The sequence below is a fragment of the Brassica napus genome, chromosome C6 (assembly GCF_020379485.1).
Source record: "Brassica napus cultivar Da-Ae chromosome C6, Da-Ae, whole genome shotgun sequence".
NCBI lineage: Eukaryota > Viridiplantae > Streptophyta > Magnoliopsida > Brassicales > Brassicaceae > Brassica > Brassica napus.
In genome coordinates this window covers 46,470,354-46,492,636 of record NC_063449.1, presented here as the reverse complement: position 1 = coordinate 46,492,636, position 22,283 = coordinate 46,470,354, and the positions used below count along the sequence as shown (strand labels likewise).

Here is a 22,283-nt window from a genome sequence, read left to right as displayed (position 1 = left end):
GTTGATGTTTTAATGGAATATACCTTGGACTTTTGGGATTTTTGCCGGAGTACAGATGTTATTTTTTTACTTAGGTGTTCCTTTTTAGTTTTAATTTTTAAATATTACTTATAGAGTTGCATAAAGCCAATTCACAAAATCTGTTAGAAGAGAGTGAAATAATGAATGTTCTCTACCGTAGTGCTGTATTTATGTAAAGTTACACTGATTACAACAAAATTATATTGCTAGACGAAACTTTCACCTTGTATACAAAAAGAGAATCGCAAAATGGAAACTTTCATTTTGACCGTAATAATAAGATACATATAATGAAGAACAGAAAAAAATTCGCAAGAGCTACAAAATGCACTCAAGGTATCTTTGAGTTGGTGGGCACGTTTTTCAAATTCCCACCAGTACTTCATTCCTCCACCCATGGATTCACTAATTAAGGTTTGATTTGTTATATACTTACTGACACGTTTTGTTATTAACAAAAGTTACCGTAATCTAGTAACATATATACAAAACAAATCATTGTATTACATGTTTATAGATGACTAATTTATATTAAAAATGATTCTCGTACTATTTGTTTTACTAGTATGAAAGTTATTTGACCGCTTTGATAAGCATATATTTTTACCATATGCATATATCTATGATAATCGTGTATAGTAAACAGCTAAAACATATGTTAACCTATTTAATAAATGGATATTTTTGATGAATACATAATACTTTTTTACTCTTTGGAGTTTGGACATGTCAACGAGCGATAAATCCATTTATAAACTGGCTATCTTCAAGACATATCAATTGGCCGGTTGGCTTTGTTTGTATGCTTACGTAACATATATACAAAATCTTGAAGAACAGCTATACTTACGCATATAAAAATAAAATACGCAACCTGAATCTTAAAGATAAACGTATTGTTTGATTGTTTCTGCGAGAATGAGTTTATATAATTCTTTTGTAGGGGGTCACGCAACGAGATTATACTTTTAAGTATTGCTTAAAAGATATAAAATGGACATTACGGAAGACGTAATACTAGTATTTAGAAGGGACATGGAAACGGCAAGACGTTTACTTTTTCTTGGTTTCATGCATAGTTAGACTTTAGACCTGATAGCTAGGCTGGTTCGCCTTATCCGAGGCCGCACTCCTTTTTATCGCTTTTCGACTCTCTCACATCTACTCTTATTAGCCTTCCTCAATCGAAGGGCCTATTTTTAGGTAAATTTAACCTTACTTTATCGATAAGACTTTCATTTCATAAAATATTTATTGTACAGAGATTGAATTACATTTGACTGTATATTTTCATTGAGTTATACAACTAATTATACGTCTTATTATACTGCTTTATGCCAAGTCAATCAACTCATTTTCATGGCCAAGTTTTTTTATAAAAAAGATTACAACATAGGTTCAATAAATTAACCATTGTTTATCCACATTATATAATAGTCCAAACTTTAGATAAAAGGTCATTTTAAAGTTTTAACAAACATGGATATTATACATTTGGCCAGAGATCATTTTTCCCATACAAAAAGCAAACCTTTCAATAGGAAAAGTTCCATATTATTCTATTATAGACATGTTCAAATGGTGCATTTCACGGTCATATACTATGACTAAGTAACCACAAACCCGGTTTTGGTTCGGTTTGATTTCCAGTAAACCTCCAAAATCTCTGACCGAGTCAAAACACCCCACTAGACCTTCTACATCATAGATTCGATTCATACATAATACACATTTTACGGTACATTTTATCCACACAATGCAATCTGTTTGACATGGGTTACCTTTTCCATCAAGGCAACAACTTCTCCAGCAAATTCCCAAAGAAGAAACTGGTTTTGGCCCATCCTCTTCCTGTTCCGGCTTGACCTTCTTCTTTCCATCTCTTGCTTGGAACCTTATTCTTCACGTTAATCATCATGCTGTGTCCGATCTCTCCTCGTAACGCCTCGATGGTCTTCACGTCTACTGGATTCCCCGAAGCATCTCTCACATAGAAAACGTTAACTGCTTGTTCTCCTACTGTTGTCACACCAGCTCTCGTCACTGAAAGCCCGTGCTCTCTCAGAATCCTAGTCACTTCCGACAGTAGTCCAACTCTGTCCTTTGCGCACAGCTCCAAACTCCAACCCTAGAGTTAAATATCAGACAGTAACTTAAGCACTTGTTGCCTTCTAATGCAAGAAACACCAAAATAGATGTGACAGAAACTCAAACACTTGCTCTCTTCTAATGCGAGAAAAACCAAAATAGTAACTTAGGCACTTATTGCCTTCTAATGCAAGAAACACCAAAATAGATGTGACAGAGACTAAAGCACTTGTTGCCTTCTAATGCAAGAAACACCAAAATAGATGTGTTTTTTTAGGGTTAACTTACCTCGCTGACTCTTCTATGGATTGCAGCTTCTAGACATTTGATAACTCTCTCTTTCTCTCCTTCCGAGTCAAGAGTGCAACCGTCTTTGTGTCTGATAAAATACTCCTGAGAAGCATGAGGACCACTCGATGTAATCGTTGCGTGAAACACAATGTACTGCATGTCCGTAAGCGTGCAAACAATGTCGAACATGAGCTTGGGCCGGTCCTCGCAACTCACGTTTACCACAGAATAACCTTTCTCTTCGCAATTCTCAATCGTGATCTTGGGCACGGAACCATCAACCTTAGTCACTGCCTCGTAGTCTCTATCAGCGAAAAGCATCTGATGAAGCCTACGGTCAACGTGAGTAGACCCAATTGAGAGACACGTCCTTGCAACTTTCTCATCTTCTTGTTCACACCCGCGCAGCACGAGGTTGAGCTGTTCTTCCATGGTAGATAATCTTTGTGGATCATCAACGGCTCTAGAGGTTTCGTTATCATTCACATAGAGAACACACGCGATCCTACGGTTATGAGTCCATGCTTCAGCTGCTACCACGTTGAAGTGGAGGTCTGCTAGTACGGCTGAGACCTCAGATAAGAGACCAGGACGGTCACGAGCAATGATCTCGATCGATGTGTGGTCTCCTAGTGAATGAACACCGACTCTTTTGCCTGGCCAAGTGTTTTGTGAAGCTGAAGCATAGCCCTTTGGTCCTAGCACCTGACAAGAAAAACAAGAATCATATATATTGTAATAACAATCCAATGGATATATATACTAGTGTTATGAAAACGGTTCTAGGCGGTTAATAGATATATAATTTTATTTATAAATTTCATAATAATTAATATAACGTATTATAAAATCTTATGAAAATAAAATTATATGAATTTTGTTATTCATAAATCTTTATATTAAATATACTATACTGTTATATTTAGTATATTGTTATAATTTGTAAAGCTTAAGGAATTTCCATCTTCATTCCATATTTTACTCTAAGATGGAATAATGAAAAAACAATAAAATTTTTAATATTACTATATTTTACTTCATTACTCATTCCATTTTAAAGTAAAATATGGAGCTATGGAGATGCTCTTAGACCCCTAAGTACTAATTAAGGCTTTTAGTTAATCATTATAGGTGCTAGGCTTTGAATAACATTGGAATTACGTACCTTCTCGATGTAATCGATGGTTTTGCTATCAGTAACCTTGTTTCCTTGTTGATCAGTGACATGGAATACTATTAAGATGTGAAAACAGAACCAGTGAGATGCTTCATTGTAATGAATTTTTTTGTTGTTGTTGTGAATGTATAAATGTGTAATTATTACCGTCCATGAACCATCCACCATCAGAAGAGATGTAAGCTTTGGTGATAGTGAGATCGAGATCGGTTAGAACTTGCACAACTTCAAGTAGTATTCCAGGTTTGTTCATACTGTCAACCTATTAATAAACACACACACACACATCAAGTTTTACTGATGAGAATCATCAAATCAATTTTATGGGAGAAAGAAGGATGGATACCTTGACAAGAGTGCATTCTTTGCAGCTAGTGTTATCTATAGAAACACTGCAACAACAAAAAAATAGAGAAGTATGAGCTTTAAAAGCAGTATCAAATAATGACACTTGATCTTAAATGTAAAAATGTGATAATTTGAAAAGAGTTGGTGATTATTACCTTGGAGGATTGATTCTGGTGCTCAAGTTCTCATATTCAGGATCGAAATACGGCCAGTAAACTTTAGCCATTAAAGAGAGACAGGCTCTTCACACGTTCTGCAGTTAACCAGGAGAGCTTTTATATATCAGAAAGACAAGACACAGAACAAGACAAAGGATAAGAAGAAGCAGGCTTTAGTTCAGTCTCTCAACAGCTTGCAAGAAGATAAGATATATTCGGAGATTTTGCCAATAAGTGAATCTTGGCCACTAAGTAACTAGACAGAAGAAGCGGAATCTAGACAAGATAGAAATAAAGATTTCATAAAGAGAGACCACAAACTGAGATTCTCTGAGAAAAAAACAAGAATCTCTCACTGCTCTTTCTCTGGTCCTTTCTCAACCAAAGAAAAACAGAAGAATATATTCCTAAAAAGATCTCTTACTATGAAAATCAAAACTAAAATATTTTTTATGAGCAACTGTTTTTATTCTTTCTCATAAGACTTGACATCAGATTCTCACTATTTGCATAAAGGAATCGATGCATAGAAGTAGCTGTCAAAGTGAAAAAAAGGTTATTAAATAGTAACAAAAAAACTTCCATGTAAGAAGATTTTATTGGTGGTCAAAGATGGAATCTAAAATGTTACACTGTATAGTAATAAAATAAAATAATAAAAATACCCATTATGACAATACGCCGACTTGCGACACACTGAACATAGACACCAACAACATGAAGATGAGACAAAGTCTGTTAGCCGATTCCGTGAAATACATCAAATATCCACTTTGTAATATATAAAAACTTATGGGCTTTGTCAACATAATACATGGTTCTTAAACTCTGTTGAAATACATGTGCGAGTTTCTATAGAGCTCGTGTGTGTGTTCTGAGTTTCTCCATACAGAATTTAAGATAAATCTTATTACAAACACACTTGTGACAGAATCACAGCTTGAAAATGACAGGAAACAAAACACACAGAATTGAATAAACAAAATATCAAACAAGAAGACGTTATGGTTTTGAAAGTGATGAGAGAATGAATACTATGAATAGTTTACCTTAGTATGAGAAGACAGCTCAAGGTTTGTGGAGTCGGCTAGAGAGGAGAGACAGAGGGAAATCTATGGAGATTATTACAAAGAGACCGATTATTTTAAGGTAATAATAAGATCTTTTACATCTTCGAAAGACAAAAGATCCAGAGAGAGAGATAGAGACAGAAGCTAAATTAAAGTGTCCACAAGGAGAAACAAAAAGATGACTGTCCACCTGCCTCTTCTCGATGCCTAAACGTTCTCTCTCTCTCTCTTTCTTTTAATGAGATTGAAACTTCTCCCTCCGTCAGAGGCTTTAATAGGGATCTAGAGAGAAATAATAGTACGACAAACTTTATAAAAATTTAACTGAAAATATCCTTTTAATTAAATCAGTATTAGTCAGACCTGACGAAGCGAACATTATATATTTAGTGGTTGTGTTAAACATACGAACTATTCCACATTCTCCACACACGCTCGCTACAGCGCGTGTCAAAACATTCCATTATTGATTTATGAAAGACCACTAAACACTGTTTAGAGATCAACGTGATGCGTGTGTTGGAGTTAATAGTGGTAATTTACATCACTAATCTGAACAAATTACTTTGTGAATAATGCAAGGAGCGCGTGAAAGATTGAAGCGTTTGGATCTCACGGATTATTATGGGCGGTTGTTTTTGTCACTTAGTTGCTTCATCGACATGGAAAGCTTCATAAAATTACAAAAAAATAGCCCTCTTGCATAATATATTTGTAAAAGAAAAACACATATCGGTTTACTGATTGCTTGCGGTGTTGGTTGACCATAGCTTTAAGAATTTTTTAGATCTAGAGACATTTTCTCACATTCAAATTACACTACAAAACACTTATCACTTGAGACACATTTTCTTTTGTCAAAAAGATTCTTATTACCCTAAACTAAAAAAAATCTCTCTCCTCTACTTATTTCATTTTACTATTTTTCTTATTCTGCTTTATATATTTATTTACTTTTATCTCAAGTTCTAAAATATATTAAACAAAAATAATTGTCATAATAAGCTTTATATAAAATTCTCTATCTTTTAAGATCCATGTTCATATATATATTATATATATTAATGTGTAAACACAATGTGGACGTGGACACCAAAGCGTGGATAACAGAATTATATTAATTGTGGACATGAACATCTTAACAGAATTATAGTTTGATATGGACAATATTCCTTCGATTCCATTCATCATCTCAGGATCTAAATTCAACTCTAATCAAAATTACATTCATCCACATCATGACAAAGCGCAAATTCCTTAGATCAGAAATCTCTGACATGCAAAATCTATTACTCTCTGACAAAAAGTAAACGCTTCTTCGATTTTTCTCTTCGCTCATACTCACAATATCATTTTTTTCTCTTTTTGATTGAAGTTTAATTGCAGATAATTTATCAATTGAGCTGAAAAAACCAAATGTTTGTATTGGAGATAACATAGTTCGTGTCCATGTTTTATGGTATAATTTTAGTAACATGAGTCCATGTCCACGTATTGTTGTATAGTTTTATGGAATCAAAACAGAGAGTTTATCCACGTTATCTAATATAAATACATTAACATCACATATCCACACATTACTCATCACTCATCCACACATTACTCATCACTCATCCACACATCACCCGTCCACAAATCACCCAACCACGCATCACTAGTCCACAAATCATCCATCCACAAGTGTCCTTTCTATTAAAGGCAAAATTATCCACAATCTGTTGTTGATCCACGACAAATTGTGTGACATGTAAGAAATGTTCGTATGTGTAATAGAAAGTAAAAAGTGTCTCTTTGTATAATATATTTGTCCCGGAAAACATGTCTTTTTGGGGCAAAAGACATCCTTCATTAGATCTCTTATAACATTTGGTAAGGCCCGATAAATTTTTACGACCCAAACCGCATTCTAAACATCTCCTTGCATGGACAAACAAATAATATAAAACCTGTCTGGATTCAACCGGTGTAGAAGATGATATATAGAAGATAGTTATTTCAAATTTATATTGTTTGCCACCAAGAAGATATGATTATGCTTTAAGTCTTATTTGAATTTGAATATCCAAATTGTGCTAAATATTCCGTCTTTCTGCAGATTAGTTGAGTTTCAGTTCATATACTCCAACTCTCCTACTAAAAAGAGTTCTTAAAACGTGAACTGAGAAAAATAATGTAAGCTAATATTATTACAAATTACTAAAGAAATTTGCTATTTCAGAATTACAAATGAGCATATATTATTACATATTTGCTTCTTTGTTTTTTTTTCATGCTTCTCCTACCACCAACACAATTTGTTATTTATTTGTATTGATCACATTATCCCTTGAAATTGTTTCACCAAATTAATGTTTTTGTGTGGGTGTGAGATATAAGAGAAGAAGATTCGGTATCTTTGCTCTTAAATATAATCTCCTCCCCCACATTTCTATCGACGTCACTCTCTTTCTATATGTTTCTTCGTTCTCCAAAATGATCCCAACCAATGGTCCATTAATTTCTTCATTTTGCTAAATTACACCATCATTTTGTCTTTATATATCGACGCATACGACGCAAACAGTTCACTTCTTTTTGTTGTCAACCACAAACAGTACACATATGTAACCAGCCAAGTTTGCAATAATTCACTTTTTTTTTTTTTTCAGTTTGCAATAATTCACACCAAGAAGATTCTTATAGAAAGAAGGAAAATGATTTTTCTCCCTTACTAGAATTATTAAGAAGCTCCAAAGCTTGTTAGTTTGAAATAATCGACTACTAAATGTACCTTAGATTCTATAATGTTTTAGAAATATTTGATTTTTTCTTTATATCATATTACAATAAATTTTGTCAAATTGTTGTACTAGAGAGATTTGAAAGATTGTTATGGGTGGCTTTATAAACTTCATAATGCTTTTTTTATCTAAATTGAATTGTCATAAAGATTATTGAAATAAAGTTTTGATGACGATAGGAGCCTAGAGACTTCTTGAAAAGGTTAATGAAAAAAGAAACTAGCAAGAGATAGCATTTGATGTGAATGCACAATAATGTATTCCACATTTTGTGTTCATTGTTAATTCCATTATCCTCTCTCTCTATTTTCGTACAACACCAATATGAAAAAAATAAAGTTATACCAAAGTGCTTTTCTTACAAAGAACATTGCTTAGTGGATCAATGTGATGGCCTCAACCTCTCCCACCTTAAATGTTGACCAACAAAAATATCTTCAAGCACTGTTTTTGAAACAACCCTTTTTGATCAACTCTCCCAAAGATAAAAAAAAAACAGATGATAACTTGTTTCTTCTTAATGCTTACCACTTTGATCCCCTCATAAAGATTGGGTGGTTTCTGATGAGAGCCTATTGTCACATGGTGATTGGTGCACTGAGTCTTCGATGTCAAAAGCTACTATTTTTAAATGGACAATAAAACCAAAGAGGATAGTGACTTTGAGGTTTGTGTCTCAGACTAACTTCCCATCAACCCACCCAATCTTTATTCCTGGAGATTCCTCGGCAAAATGTCACATAAATGGTTGGAAATGTCATATGACTAGTTGTTTGAAGATTGCAACACAACCAAAACAATCTAATATATTTGTTTATAACCACAGTTCTTTGATGGTTGCGGTGTAACAAAGGGCCAGGAGAAAATAATTACTTATGGGCCAGAAAGGAAATGTGACAAGAGCTTAAATTTACCCAAGAATCTTCTGACTGGACCTTGGCTTGCTGTTTTGCTTATCAGCTTATGCTAATTCACACTCAAATTGAGTATTCAACAATCAGCCCAACTGGAATCTGGACCATACATGAAAAGTGTTCCCTGTCTATAACAAAACCATAATCCAACTTCATAGCCTCAAACAGTTTCCTTCCCTCTTCCACTAAACCACAGTAAAGGTGATTCAAGTGGGTCTTATACAAGCGACATTCATTCTCTTGAACAACTCAATCTCTTCAAATCCATGACCATAGGCTTAATCTGATATCACTGAGTTCCATGGTACTTCATCTGATTTGACCCACTCGTTTTGCGTCTTCAACTCTTCCACAGCTGATATATATACATTGACCATAGAGTTCAGTAAGATAATGTCATATGTTTCGACCTCACCAAAGAGTTTGCAAGCTTCGATCGGCCTACCACACGTGGTGTACATGTCAACCAATGTGCTAACAAGTAACAACAACAATGTCAACAGTTACCCCCCAAGTTCCCCAATATGATCCACCATATCGCTAGCCATTCTCTACACCACCGATCATACCTCAATTATACATGCATGTTAATTTAAATAATATTTTGGAGCAAAATTATACTATATGAAAGAGGCTATATATAATTGAAAAAGAGTTCTAGAAGGAAACAAATTGTAGGAGAATAAATAATATTTAAGTGGAGGTGATAGAAAAAAAATATTGGATTGGAAAAAAGCAGTGAAACCCCTGAAAGTTGCAAGATGTTTGGTGACTTTAGAGACGGTACTCATTACACAACTGGGGTCCCTTTCAAGTCCTTCCGGTATCAACGGTAGTAATACGATATATATATATATCACGATGAAGAAAACTATAGTGTTGCATTATCTCTTCATTTTTTTTCAAGGGGCTTCTATGATTATATTAGGACAATAAAGCCTAACATGAACAAAGCTGTTTTTATTATCAAGTAGACATTAACGAATATATGCGTAGTCGAATAATTGGAGAGTAGTGTAAACAATTTGTCTTATTCAGAGAAAAACAAATGAATTTAACGAAATTGCATTCCATACACAATTTTTTCCATAATTAACTCAATACCCAAAATCTTATACATAGTATCTTTGTTGATAGACACACAACTTACCACATCACGTGTATTTACCTAATTTTCAATTTCTTTGTGTTTTTTAGCTAATTGACTCATGAATTTATCATGATAATCGAGATGGTGACTATATTGTTTACATAAATACACGTAGACTTTATAGTTTTTTTAGAAGGGACGTGATCGAATTTGCTATCAATGTTATCAATTATTTGTTATTATTAATATGGTTACACGTGGTTGTCGAATTCAATACCAATTTTAATTCAAAGTACGATCTTGATTCATGATCATATATTCATATTCATGAGGTCAGGTTTTACAAAAAAGAATATCAAATTATATAGTTAGCTCGCAAATGCCGATCGTTCTTTAACAATACACGACTTTACTATGTGGAATTAGAAGCAGCTAATGAAATAAGAAAATGTTCGTCGTCGTCTTGATAGATACGTTGTGGAATTAGGAAAGACAAAAGAAACCACTGGACACGCTTATGCCCTTTAGTAAGACACGTTCAAAAGGACTTACGAATCTTGGCGTATCCCTTACGCATTAAACAGTCTCTATGCCAATAATAGTCAAATAGTCAAATAATCATATGACATATTATACATTTGCTTACCTTTAAGGAAGTTCGATTGTTCTAATTAGCTACTAGAACTAAATGCTGCAATATTTTTTTTACCCTTTTCATGACTTCATCGCATTACAGCAACCGCAGTTAACGTACCAAAGTTGATTCAGATACTCTATACAACAGAGCATCATTTTGTAATTAATTTATAAATATTATCTTTACGGGTTTTAGATTTTCTCCGTCGCACGCTTTCTTTAATTAAAAATCTTCATCTATCATTATTGATTCATCATATCAAACCAAATGACAACAATACCCCAAAAAAAAACATTTACTAATTTCTATTCAGAAATAAATATATATACTATTACATGTTGTACTGTGAACAAGACTCTAAATATCGCATTTTTATTTGTCTGATCAAAGCAATGTTTGATCCTTCATCGAAATCGTTCAATACCCATTTGATATTCCCCAGAACGTTCGATGATCATCAAGATTCCGGCGTCTGTTCGCCTCCTCTGTGGAAGAACAGTCCTCCTCACGTTCAAACCAATTACAACAGCCTCTCCCCTGTTTCCAAGGCCCAGGTGATCGCTCGTGGCCAGCGAGAGCTTATGGAGATGATTAGCAAGATGCCCGAGTCGTGCTACGAGCTCTCCTTGAAGGATCTCGTCGAGGTTAACGCAGAGGAGGAGAAGGATCGGAAGGTGTTCGACGAAATGCCTCAGAGAAGGAAGAAGCAGAGTAAAGCTGCGAGGAAGGTGGGGAGCGATAAATGGGTCGACCCGGTTCGAGTAAACAGTGGTGGGTTTCTTCTGAAATTAGGGTTTCCGGTTAGCTTGGGTGCTAAGAAAAGGACGAAGAAGAAGAAGGGTGAGGATGATGATGCTTCTGTGACGAGTAGAGGCTCTTGGTTTTCTTCTCCGAGGGGTTCCGTCTCGGAGGATAAAGATTGGTGGAAGTCAGAATCAGGTAGAGGTGTGTCGAGGATCAACAGTGGAAGCTCAAAGAGTAGTGGTGGTAGTAGTATCAGAAGCAACAGCGATCGAAGCCGTAGCAGTCTAAGGTAAAGGTTTCATTTTTATAATATATATATCTTTGGTCATATAAATGTTTTGTTAGTTTAGACTATAGATGTTGAAGATTGATACAGAAAGAAAAAAAAATAGCCAATTTTTTTTATTGAGAGTCTTCTAAAGTTAATGTCTTTGTGTCTTCTCTATGCGTCATGTGAATCATGTAAAGATATTGTGAATTTGATCCGTTTTTTTTTTTTGGTGGGTTTGAAGTTAGTGGTCATAGAAGGGGTCAATGTAGATGTGTTGGACTTGGTTGGTTGCACGAGATTTTACTTGAAAGTTTTGGGGGTTTTTGTTTGTTTGTTCAAAGGTAATGAGAGAAGGTGCTAATCATGTGCTGTGTATAACGCTATAGATTGATTGCAAGAGCAACTAGATTCATGATGCCTAACTGTCTCTCTCTCTCTCTCTCTCTCTCTCTCTCTCTCTCTGTTTCCTGATTCCGTATCTCTGTAACTTTTGGAGTTTTGAATTTTGGGGTTTGGATACAGGGATGAAAAGAGCGGATGCTTATCTTTCCTCCGGAGTGTACATGCACGAGATTAAAAACGAAAAGTTCTTCACTGGTTCGTACACTTCTTTGGCTAAGAAGATTACCTATTCGTATAACTGGAGTCCAGGAATGGTGAAGATGAAAGCAGAGGACGTGAACATCTTCTTCAATGTACAGCCAAAGATTCTATCCCTTTCATCATCTTCTTGTAGTTCTTTTCTTTTGAGTTCTCTTTGTAAGCCTTATGTCATGTATCTATAGAACATGATATTTTATATGTAGATACTAGATAGACACTCCAGCTTTTGCTAACATAAACCTATAAAAGTATATAGGCAGGCATTTGGAGTCCCAATCGGGTTTCGGTTTTGTCCAATCGGGTCTTGGTTTTTCGGATTTATCAAAATCAGCCCCATTCGGTTTATATGAAAGTTCGGTTCAGGTTCTATCGGTTCGGATCGGGATTAGTAAATCTTCAAAGAACCGGTACAACCCGATATACTTTCGGGTTCGGGTCTTAATCGGTTCTTCGGTTTAAAAGTACTTAATTTATACCTAATTTATAACCAAAACATAAGTAAAATCGGTTCTTCGGTTTTAAAAGTACTTGATTTGTACATCTTATGTAACCAAAACATAAATGAAATCGATTCAAAAATAATAAAAAAAACATCAAACATGATCATTCAAAATCAAACGAAAAATAAACATAGTTATTAATAGAAAGAAAACCAAATAAATGAAACCATAAAGCGAAAAAACAAGTTCTCATAAAATGAAAAACATTAGAAATAATATCTTAATGTATTTTAGATACATATTAGGAATTAAGATCATGTTTGGTACAAGTTCTTTTTTGGGATTTTGAATGTTTCGGGTTCTATCGGATATCCATTTAATTTCGGGTTCAGTTCGGATAATACCCATAACCTGAAATACCATAAAACAAGATTCATTCAGTATTTATGTCGGATTCGGATCGGTTCAGATTCATTTTTATCGGATCGGATTCGGTTCAGATTTTCGGATTCGGTTTATTTGTCCAGCCCTAAAAGTATACATACCAATATGCTCATAGATAAATATCAAATCTATTTTTATGTTTTTGCTGCTTTTGGCCTAAAACTAAATCAAACGTCACTGATCTTTGCCTTGGCTTAAACTTCAAGAAGACTGGAGTCAGTCTTTCTGTGTATGGTCTTGTGTGTTGTTTGATGGTAAAGTTCGGTGATTGGTACGGGTAGGTCCTTCTTTCTAGACTTGTGTGTGATCCGTCGGCGTTTAATGGAGTCTATTCATCACCCAAACGCGTTTTCCACTTCTAATTTGTTTTCTTGCGTTTGGAAAACGCCTTTAGGTAATAGCGGTTTTGGACTCCTCGGAAAGACAAGTCAACGAATTATTTTACTGTATTTAAAATAATAATAATTATAAATACATTTTTATGATTATGTTTTTTTACAATTTTTAGTTAATCAAAATTCAGTAAGCATACTTAATTTTTTCAGTTACTTATATTTTTTCCAATTTATAATTAAGCAGCATTAAAAATGTAAAATAAATAATTTTCACTCATTTTTAAAAATATGGATAATTTTATTACGGAAAATAATATTATTTTTAAATTATAAAAAAGACAAGAAGAGATCTAAAACGAAGTCTTGTAATAACAGTTGACGGTGACTTGGTCCAAATGTCACCGACTGTGACATTAATAGCCAAAAGCAAGAGCAAGACCAAAACCCAAATCACAAGTTTGCCTTTTTCGTGCATCTAAATAGAAGAAGAAGAAAAGTCGGAGTTGATTCTAGACCCCCAGAGACAACACAACTACCTTGACACGATCAAAGAATAATCCTTGCCGTGTCCGAGTGAAAAAAGTTGAAACTTTTCCCTTCAAAATCGTCTCATCTCCTTCGATTCCTCAGCCATTAACAACTCTCCTCTTAGTTCCCTCTTCCCCTGGTTCTCTGGTCTGAACAAAGGTAAAAAAGTTCTTTTCTTTTGATTTCACCAGTGCTATGTTTTAGTTTGTTATTGCTGGGGACTAAAGAGAGATTGTGTTGTCTTTGATCTGTACTGATAGAAAGTTTACATCTTTTAGGGGATTTGACTGGTCAGAGATCATTATAAGATGGCGAACGATGCGGCTGCATGTGCGGAGAGAGCTACAAATGATATGTTGATTGGTCCTGACTGGGCTATTAACATTGAACTATGTGATATTATCAACATGAACCCTAGGTAAGGTTAACAAAAAACCATAATATACTATTCACGGCTAAGTTTCAGTTTCTTTTATGTAACAGTTTCTTTTTTTACTTTTGTTTAGTCAAGCAAAAGAAGCAGTGAAGGTGCTCAAGAAGCGGTTAGGAAGTAAAAACTCCAAAGTCCAGATTCTTGCTCTTTATGTAAGTATACTTGGTTTGGTTTCATGTATGTGATGAAACTCATTGTAAGATGATGCTTGGGGGGGCCTTTTTTTGGTGCAGGCGTTGGAGACTTTAAGTAAGAACTGTGGGGAGAACGTGTGTAAGCTTATCATAGACCGTAATGTTCTGACTGATATGGTCAAAGTAGTGAAGAAAAAGGTTTAAGCTAGCTCTCACTTACCTCTCTCCATTCTATTTATAGAAACTTGGCTTTACCTTTGTGAGTTTCTAATTATAACAAATGATGCAGCCGGAGCTGAATGTGAGGGAGAAGATACTAAGTTTGCTAGATACATGGCAAGAAGCTTTTGGTGGATCTAATGGTCAATACCCACAATACTACAATGCCTATAATGAACTCAGGGTATGTTAACTTTGAGAAATCAAAGAGTCTTTTTTTTTATTAATGGTTTTTTTTTTTAACGTTGATTATGATAATAACTCTTAGGCTACTGGAATTGAGTTTCCACCAAGAACGGAAAGTAGTATGTCCTTCTTTACTCCGCCTCAGACTACTCAGCCCATTCCATTAGATGAAGACGCCGCTATTGAGGCCTCACTGCAAGGAGATGATGCTGCTAGCTTCAGGTAAAACTCTATCTTCTAGCTTCTATTGGTCTGGTTTTGTTATGGGTGAAGTGCAAGGCCGGCCCAGGGCCAACCCTGATGAAACATTCGCCTTAGGCTCCCAAAATTTTGAATTTTTTTATATATATAGGCCCCCAAACTATTAAAGTCTTTACTAAATCGTCTACGGCCCCCAAACTATTAAAGTTTTTACTAAAGTCTGGACTGAAGTGTTATTTATTTTAGATTTTTTTTCCTTTTTTTGAAGTATGGAAGAGATTCAAAGTGCTGAGGGATCAGTAGATCTTTTAATGGACATACTTGGAGCACTTGATTCCGCGGAGGTAAGAAGTTTGCTTATTGCTATGTTCATAACAAGGAAACTGATAGGTTTGTGTTTGAAGTAACGGGAAACTAAACTGTTTGTTGTTGCAGGGTTTGAAAGAAGAGCTTGTAGTTGATTTAGTTGAGCAATGTCGTACTTATCAAAGACGTGTGATGACTCTTGTCAACACCACAACGTGAGTTTTCTTCTTCTTGCTTCATCACCTGATGTTTCATCCCCTTTTGATGATGTTTCTTTTCTTTCAGAGATGAGGAGCTTCTATGCCAGGGATTAGCATTGAACGATAACTTGCAGCGTGTTCTTCAGCGTCACGACGATATCGCCTCTGTTCCTTCAGATGGAAGCGGCGCAACAACTCCTCCTCCTCCTCCTTTTCCTCCAGCTCAGCTTGTCAGCATCAATCATGATGATGATGAAGACGATGAATCAGATGATGACTTTGCTCAGCTATCTCACAGGTAAAGAGTATAGTATTCCTATTTTGAGAGATTGACATTTGTTTTTTAAAACTATCTTTTAACTCTTTACAAGGTCTAAAAGAGATTCCAGTCCTATTCTTCCTCCTCCTCCACCACCTCCATTGAGACCAGTACATGGTACTACTGAGTCAGGTTTGGTGGATTTTCTTAGCGGTGATGTCTTTAAACCTCAAAGCTCCTCTCAAGGAGTAAAGCAGCCTCTTCCTGCTCCTCCTACTGCTGCTGCTTCTTCTTCTCCTGCTCCATGGGATACTGAGGTTATCAGGAACCTACCGCCGCCGCCTTCAAGGCACAACCAGAGGCAGCAGTTCTTTGAGCATCATCACTCGAGTAGCGGCTCTGATTCCTCCTACGATGGTGGTCTTGTTGGGCAGACCAGGAACCTCTCTTTGAATAGTGAAACCAAGAAAGCAGAGGATATGCTTTTCAAAGACTTGGTTGAGTTTGCTAAAACTAGGTCGTCCAAGCCCAAACATTAGGTCGTTTTTGAGTCTTTTGCGTGTGTAACAATCATTGCTTTAACAGTTACAGTCATATGATATTTGAGTGTGCCTTATTGTTAAATACATTTGTGTTACAACCAGCCACGTTCAAGATACATATAACATTATGCACACAAAACAAAGCCAATATCTAACAATAGAATGACTCGGCTTTTGGCTTATGTTTATTTTTTCCTTTTCATAATTTTTTTTAATTTAGGTATCTTGTAGATGGTTATGTAAAGATTTCGAGTTTTATACGTTTAGTTTGCAATACAAGTTTATATAATCAATCAACGGGAAAAATAAAAAATCCATTTAGTTAAACTCCAAAAATGTTTAAAATTAATAACTTCAAGAGAGGTGGGGGACAATTAAACACTTTATACTAGCCACTAAGAGCATGATTAGTGGGGTTCTTAGGGTGAAGTTCTTAGAAGAATATAAGAAACCGTTTCTTAACTTTTAACTAAAAAAAGTAAGAACCGACTCTTAAATCTAACCGACTCTTAAATCTAAGAGCATCTCTAAAAGAAACTCTATAACTTAAAATATATAATGTTTTTCTTCCAAAAAAAAATTTCAAAACTTCAAATTTAGAGTTTTTGGTCCTTATAATTAATTACACATCATATTTATGATTTTTAAGTATTTTCTCATTTATCGTTTTAATCTTTAAAATTTTTGTATATCATAAATATTTCAAATTTATTTTTATAAATTCAAATTTTACACATAAAATTAAATAAAAATTCTAAAGAGGGATTTATAATATTGTAAAACTAGAATTAGACAACAAGAATATTACAAAATAAACTTAATAAAAAAAGTTTTTTGAAAAGATACAGGAAGACATAATTATTGCACAAAATTAAATATTACAACAACACTAATAGTTTAATATTTGCTTTGGAACCTCTAAAATATTGTTCGAACAAATTTTGTTTAATCGAAAGTTGATCATTACGGAAATAATTTTATGGAATAATGTGATATTTTGCTTGTACTTTAATAACTAATTATGTATTATTATTTATAATTTTATATTTTATTGGAAGATTTTATTAATTAATATTACTATAATATTATTATATATGACTAGTGATTTATAAAAGTTTTATGGATTTATATTAATTATGACAAATATAAAGATATTAGTGTAAATTACAAATAATTTTGAAGTTAAATTTGAAGTTTTGCTTTTGGAGAAGAACATCTTGAAACTTCAAATATAAAATTTTGCAAATTCTAAAATAGATAGTCTTTTTGGAGATGCTCTAAGGACATTTCCAACCCCACTTTATTTTTCACTCTAAAATAGATTTTAAAAATGTTTCAATGATACTATATTTTCTACTCTTAATAGATTAAAAAATGAGTTTACTTTATATACCTAGTAAAAAAAGTTTTTGTTCATCATTCTATTTTTCACTCTAAAATAGAGTAGGAGCATAGTTGTTTTATTTTATAATGAAAAATAGAGTGAACTATTAGAGATGGTCTAACCCAACACACCATTAGTTTTTGGAGGTTTACCATCCCTTTTCCATACTTCAGTGTTTGAATGAACCATTAATTTTCAAGCGAGTTTGATCAAAGCTAACAATAGAATGAAGATATTTAACAACTCAATTGTTTGTTTTGTGGATAAAAAAAAAGAATTAGCATATCCTCCTCTTATTTATAGGAATCAATTCCTGCTTTACATTTTTCCTGTTTTGTAGGAGCTATTAGTTCCAATTTCTTATTTAAAGGACTTGAAACAAAATGAAAAGAAAAACACACAGTAGATTCATACCAACTTTAAAGCCATCTTCTTTTTTTTTTGGAATCTTGACAAGCTACTATAATGAAGATCATTCCATTGATTCTCATGGTCACCATTATAGTCTTGACATCATTTCCAGTTTCCATCAAAGTCGTGGAAGCCGCGGCAGTTCCACCAGCGTGCAAATGGAAGGGTCCTTGCCTAAACTCCATTATAAGCGGGGCACCAGCACCAAAAGGTTGTTGTGTGAAGTTTAAACATAACAATGCGCAAGCTTGTTTAACAAGTCTCATTCATTCCAAGGATATTGAGATAAACAAACGTGTGTTTGATGTTTTTCAAAAATGTAATCAATGTAAGAAATAGAGAGTATCATCCTTTATCATTGGAGAATAAGCACTATGGCGAATATATTTTCATATAATGTATGTTACTTTTATATGATTGAACAAATCATTTTTTTACGTAACTAGTGGTTTCTTCAGCGTGATTGTGCTTATATTTAATTTTAGTAACTAAATTAAAGTTGGTATATTCTAATAAATCATTTTGTTTTCCATAAGTTAACTGTCGCAGCCATCCGCCATGTTTTTCAGTTTTCAGCATTTCGTTTAGAGACGTACCCAAAATTCGAACCATACAATTTTGAAATGGAAATTTTAACTGAAACCACTAGATGGCAGTCTACTGGCAGGCGAATTCCGGTGAGCTAAACAACCTAGGTTTGAATGCATCCCACTACAATTTCACTTTGTAGCTATGCTTTAGATTTCATTTGAAAATCCAGTGTAAGTCCATCCGTGGCCGCAACACCTAGTTTAGGGATTAGTCTGGATATCTCCATGGATATGATATACTCCAAAGTTAAAAAAAAAATTAACTGAAACCAAGTCAACGTGAAATGAAATAAAATGTTGACTTTAACTGGAATTCCCCAAGGAAAAACTGATTCCACATGATGATCTGTTTTTTTGCAAAAGAATATTTGTGGAGTTTAACTAAATGAATTTTTATTTTTTTCGGTTGTATGATTATACGAACTTGTTGTGCAAACTAAACGTATATATCTGGATATCTACAAAAGGATAGACATGGACTGATGCACACGATATTCAGTCTCGAAGAGAAGTACCAAGACTCAAGAGTTACACTGTGACTTGAATTCACATTTTCGCGACCTATATCTTCAAGACTGTTCCTACTCCGAATATTTTTAAAATATTTCTCTTCATTTATATTTAAATCTTTCATTTTTTTGAACATTTTTTTTTGCTTTATTTTTTTTTAAAACGTTCTCAAGCTAAAATACTAAAAGCCCATTTGTCTTTATTTTCTCTAGACATATTATTTAAAAAAATTCTTTTGTTTTTGAACAATATGTGATTATTTGACAAATATATTGGAATGACTTTAATGTTTTTTAATTATTTTTATTTATAATTTCAACAGTTGTAAACTCGGTTACAAGAAGAAATAATGTTGGATCAATATTTGTTTCATATTAAAAAAAATAAGGTAACAAATCATGAAATGAGATTGCTATAGTTTATATATAGTAGCTTTCGTTTCCTAAGAAAAATATTAGTATATTGGGAAGATATGTTTATGGTTATACTAAAATTGTGAACTGTTCACTGTTTGCAGGGACACCCATCGACGCTCCAATTTATTTTTCAATCCTGCCAATATTCTCTTAAACGAAATGTTGTCTGCCAAGTTATCTGATTTTGGAGCGTCGATGCGTCTCCCTGCAAACAGTGAACAGTTCACAACTTTAGTCCAGTGCACGCTGGGTTACTTGGATCCAGAATATTTGCACCCAAGCACATTTAGCGACAAAACTGACGTCTACATGCATAGGTAGTGAAAATGTGAGTTTTAGTCACAGGGGAAACTCTTGTGTCCTTGAGTTATAGTATACGTTTAGTTGGACAAGTTCTCTAAGTTTTCTGAATTCATTGGTTGCGTTAAGTCCCTCTAAATACGCATACATTTTGCATCATGCAACAAAATACCGAATGAAAAAGTAGGACGAAGCTATTATTGACGGACTCAATTGTTTTGGTTTTTGTAAAAAAATAGAATATGGAGGCTTACCATCCCGCATCCCCTCGCCCTCCTTCTTTGTAGGAATCAATTCCCACTTTCTATATTTCAGATTTTTATATGAACCATTCTCTTAATTTCCAAGTTCCTATTTAAAGATCTAAAACAAATATAAATAAAGCAAAAGGTCATTTCTACAAATCAAAGTAAATTCTTCATTAACCATGAAGATCATTTCTTTGACTCTTATTCCATTTTTAATATCCATGGCACCATATCCAACTTTGAGCAAAGCCCCTTTCGGCACTCCTTCTGCCGGTGGCGGCTCTGTTGGGTTTAACGCCCCTACTGGCCCCGGCTATAGGAGTGGGGATACCGCCCCCGGCGGCTCTAGTGGGATTAACGGCCCTAATGGCCCCGGCTATAGGAGTGGGGGTCCCGGTAGGAATGGCGATACTAGCTCTGGCTATAAAAATGGATCTCCACCCGGTAAGCGAGTAGGTGGAGGCGACCCTGGTGCGGCTATCGTTGTGTTCCCAAAGAAACCTGTACCAACGCCAGTACCAGCAGAATGCAAACCAATTGCAGGATGCGTCACTAAGCATATAGCCGGAGGCAACCCCACGGTGCCTCAATACCATGGACCATGTTGTAATCAATTTAAAAACAAAGTATCGTGTGTGTGTAAATTCCTTATGTCCACGAATGCTAAGCAACAAAGGGCTGCTGATGGTGTGGTTCGAGGTTGTAATTTTAAAAATCCCATTTGTATAAAGAAGCCAATGCCAGCAGCATGCAGACCAGATGTTAAGCATTGTGTCGAAATGCATATGTACAGAAGAGCTAGCAATCCTACATTCGGAAGCCCATGTTGTCAGAAATTTAAAACCTCGAAACGATGTATCATGGCGTTTAAAAGCTCTCCGGATCCTCATTTAAGCCAAGCAGCTAAGGGTGTTATTGCAGGTTGTCATTTTCAATAAATAATTGTACAAAAGGCCTAAAAATGACAATATTAGCAAACCTATTTTGAGACAATGTACATATTGGTTTTTATATGGTGAAATGAAAATATATGTATTACTATATACTGGCGTTTTGTATTTGTATGTGCGAATATGTAAATACTATTTCTCTTTCAGAATGAAAAATATATACATGGTATGATTCGTATCCGTGTTATGCGCACGTTCATGTGTAATATTTTTACAAAATGTTTGTTGTTGAAGTCGTATGCTTTGTGGAAATGACAGGCCAAATGTAAGCGTTGTTTGCCATGAAGAGCTGTACGGATGAATCCACGGCCCAAACTTCTTAATCTTTAAAAAATTAATTAGGCAAATTTCTGTTTTGGGCTACATCCTACACGCATGGAGTATACTTGCGGACCTGAATTGTTGAGTTTATTTTTTCATAGTATGTAGTTAAGAACAATAATAAATTATATATCTAACAGATGTTATTTTGATAATTTCTTTTTATCATTCACGATTTTTGGATGAACTAGATTTTAATAGATGGTTCTTTAAAACATATCAAACCGAAGTCAAATTTAGTAACTTTTTGTAAAACAATTGTAAAATGTTGAAGGTAGATGACTATTTTTACTTTTTATACCCCTAGTTAAAAAGTTTTCTGAATACGCGTTTCTTAAGGTTAGATCATAATTATCCCTAGAATCCTTTTAGAGTCTCTTAATGATTTTTTTAGTAATAAATGTTAGTTAAGAACTTTAAGTTAAGAAACACCTACTTTTTGTCCTCCATTAGTTTCTTAATTAAAGGTTAAGAAATTTTTTTTGATTGTTTACGATAGAGAAATTGTTTTTGATTGTTTACAAGATAGAAGAAGAAGGAAGAACATGCGAAGGAGAATGAAGAACAAAGGCTATATATACAAGTTTGTGAATTACCTTGAATATATACAAGCTTGTCTCTGCATCAAATCCTCCTGCGAACTAAACATACAACAAATAAACAGATTTATTAAGAGTTTGGACAAACAAATGTTGTAGCAGAACCAAACCAAAACAGAAGAAAATGATCAAGGC

General features: G+C 34.4%; 4 protein-coding genes across 5 annotated transcripts; 3 read left to right on the top strand and 1 right to left on the bottom strand.

Moving 5' to 3' along the window:
• Positions 1-1,538: 1,538 nt before the first annotated feature.
• Positions 1,539-5,403, bottom strand: LOC106440721 (ACT domain-containing protein ACR3-like). The gene is made up of 7 exons (XM_013882457.3): positions 5,133-5,403; positions 4,081-4,178; positions 3,924-3,969; positions 3,725-3,839; positions 3,566-3,633; positions 2,398-3,105; positions 1,539-2,149 (listed from the first exon to the last, which is right to left on the bottom strand). Exons 2-7 carry the CDS (start codon positions 4,149-4,151, stop codon positions 1,811-1,813), a joined length of 1,347 nt encoding a protein of 448 aa, XP_013737911.1. The 5' UTR covers positions 4,152-4,178; positions 5,133-5,403; the 3' UTR covers positions 1,539-1,810.
• Positions 5,404-10,809: 5,406 nt separating this feature from the next.
• On the top strand, positions 10,810-12,409 carry LOC106377225. Of its 2 annotated transcripts, none has more exons than XM_013817424.3 (2): positions 10,810-11,607; positions 12,112-12,409. In XM_013817424.3, exons 1-2 carry the CDS (start codon positions 10,910-10,912, stop codon positions 12,164-12,166), a joined length of 753 nt encoding a protein of 250 aa, XP_013672878.1. In that variant the 5' UTR covers positions 10,810-10,909; the 3' UTR covers positions 12,167-12,409. The 2 variants fall into 2 exon arrangements, with proteins under 2 accessions (XP_013672878.1, XP_022550101.1); XM_022694380.2 differs by having other exon boundaries at positions 10,891-11,607; positions 11,831-12,169.
• Positions 12,410-13,852: 1,443 nt separating this feature from the next.
• On the top strand, positions 13,853-16,520 carry LOC106377224 (TOM1-like protein 4). The gene is made up of 10 exons (XM_013817423.3): positions 13,853-14,098; positions 14,218-14,357; positions 14,446-14,524; positions 14,606-14,704; positions 14,796-14,909; positions 14,994-15,133; positions 15,381-15,456; positions 15,548-15,633; positions 15,704-15,916; positions 15,990-16,520. Exons 2-10 carry the CDS (start codon positions 14,248-14,250, stop codon positions 16,414-16,416), a joined length of 1,344 nt encoding a protein of 447 aa, XP_013672877.1. The 5' UTR covers positions 13,853-14,098; positions 14,218-14,247; the 3' UTR covers positions 16,417-16,520.
• A 1,665-nt stretch (positions 16,521-18,185) lies between these two features.
• On the top strand, positions 18,186-21,271 carry LOC125588566. The gene is made up of 2 exons (XM_048759977.1): positions 18,186-18,552; positions 20,415-21,271. The coding sequence occupies exons 1-2, from the start codon at positions 18,269-18,271 to the stop codon at positions 21,214-21,216; spliced, it is 1,086 nt and encodes a 361-aa protein (XP_048615934.1). The 5' UTR covers positions 18,186-18,268; the 3' UTR covers positions 21,217-21,271.
• The last annotated feature ends 1,012 nt before the right edge of the window (positions 21,272-22,283 follow it).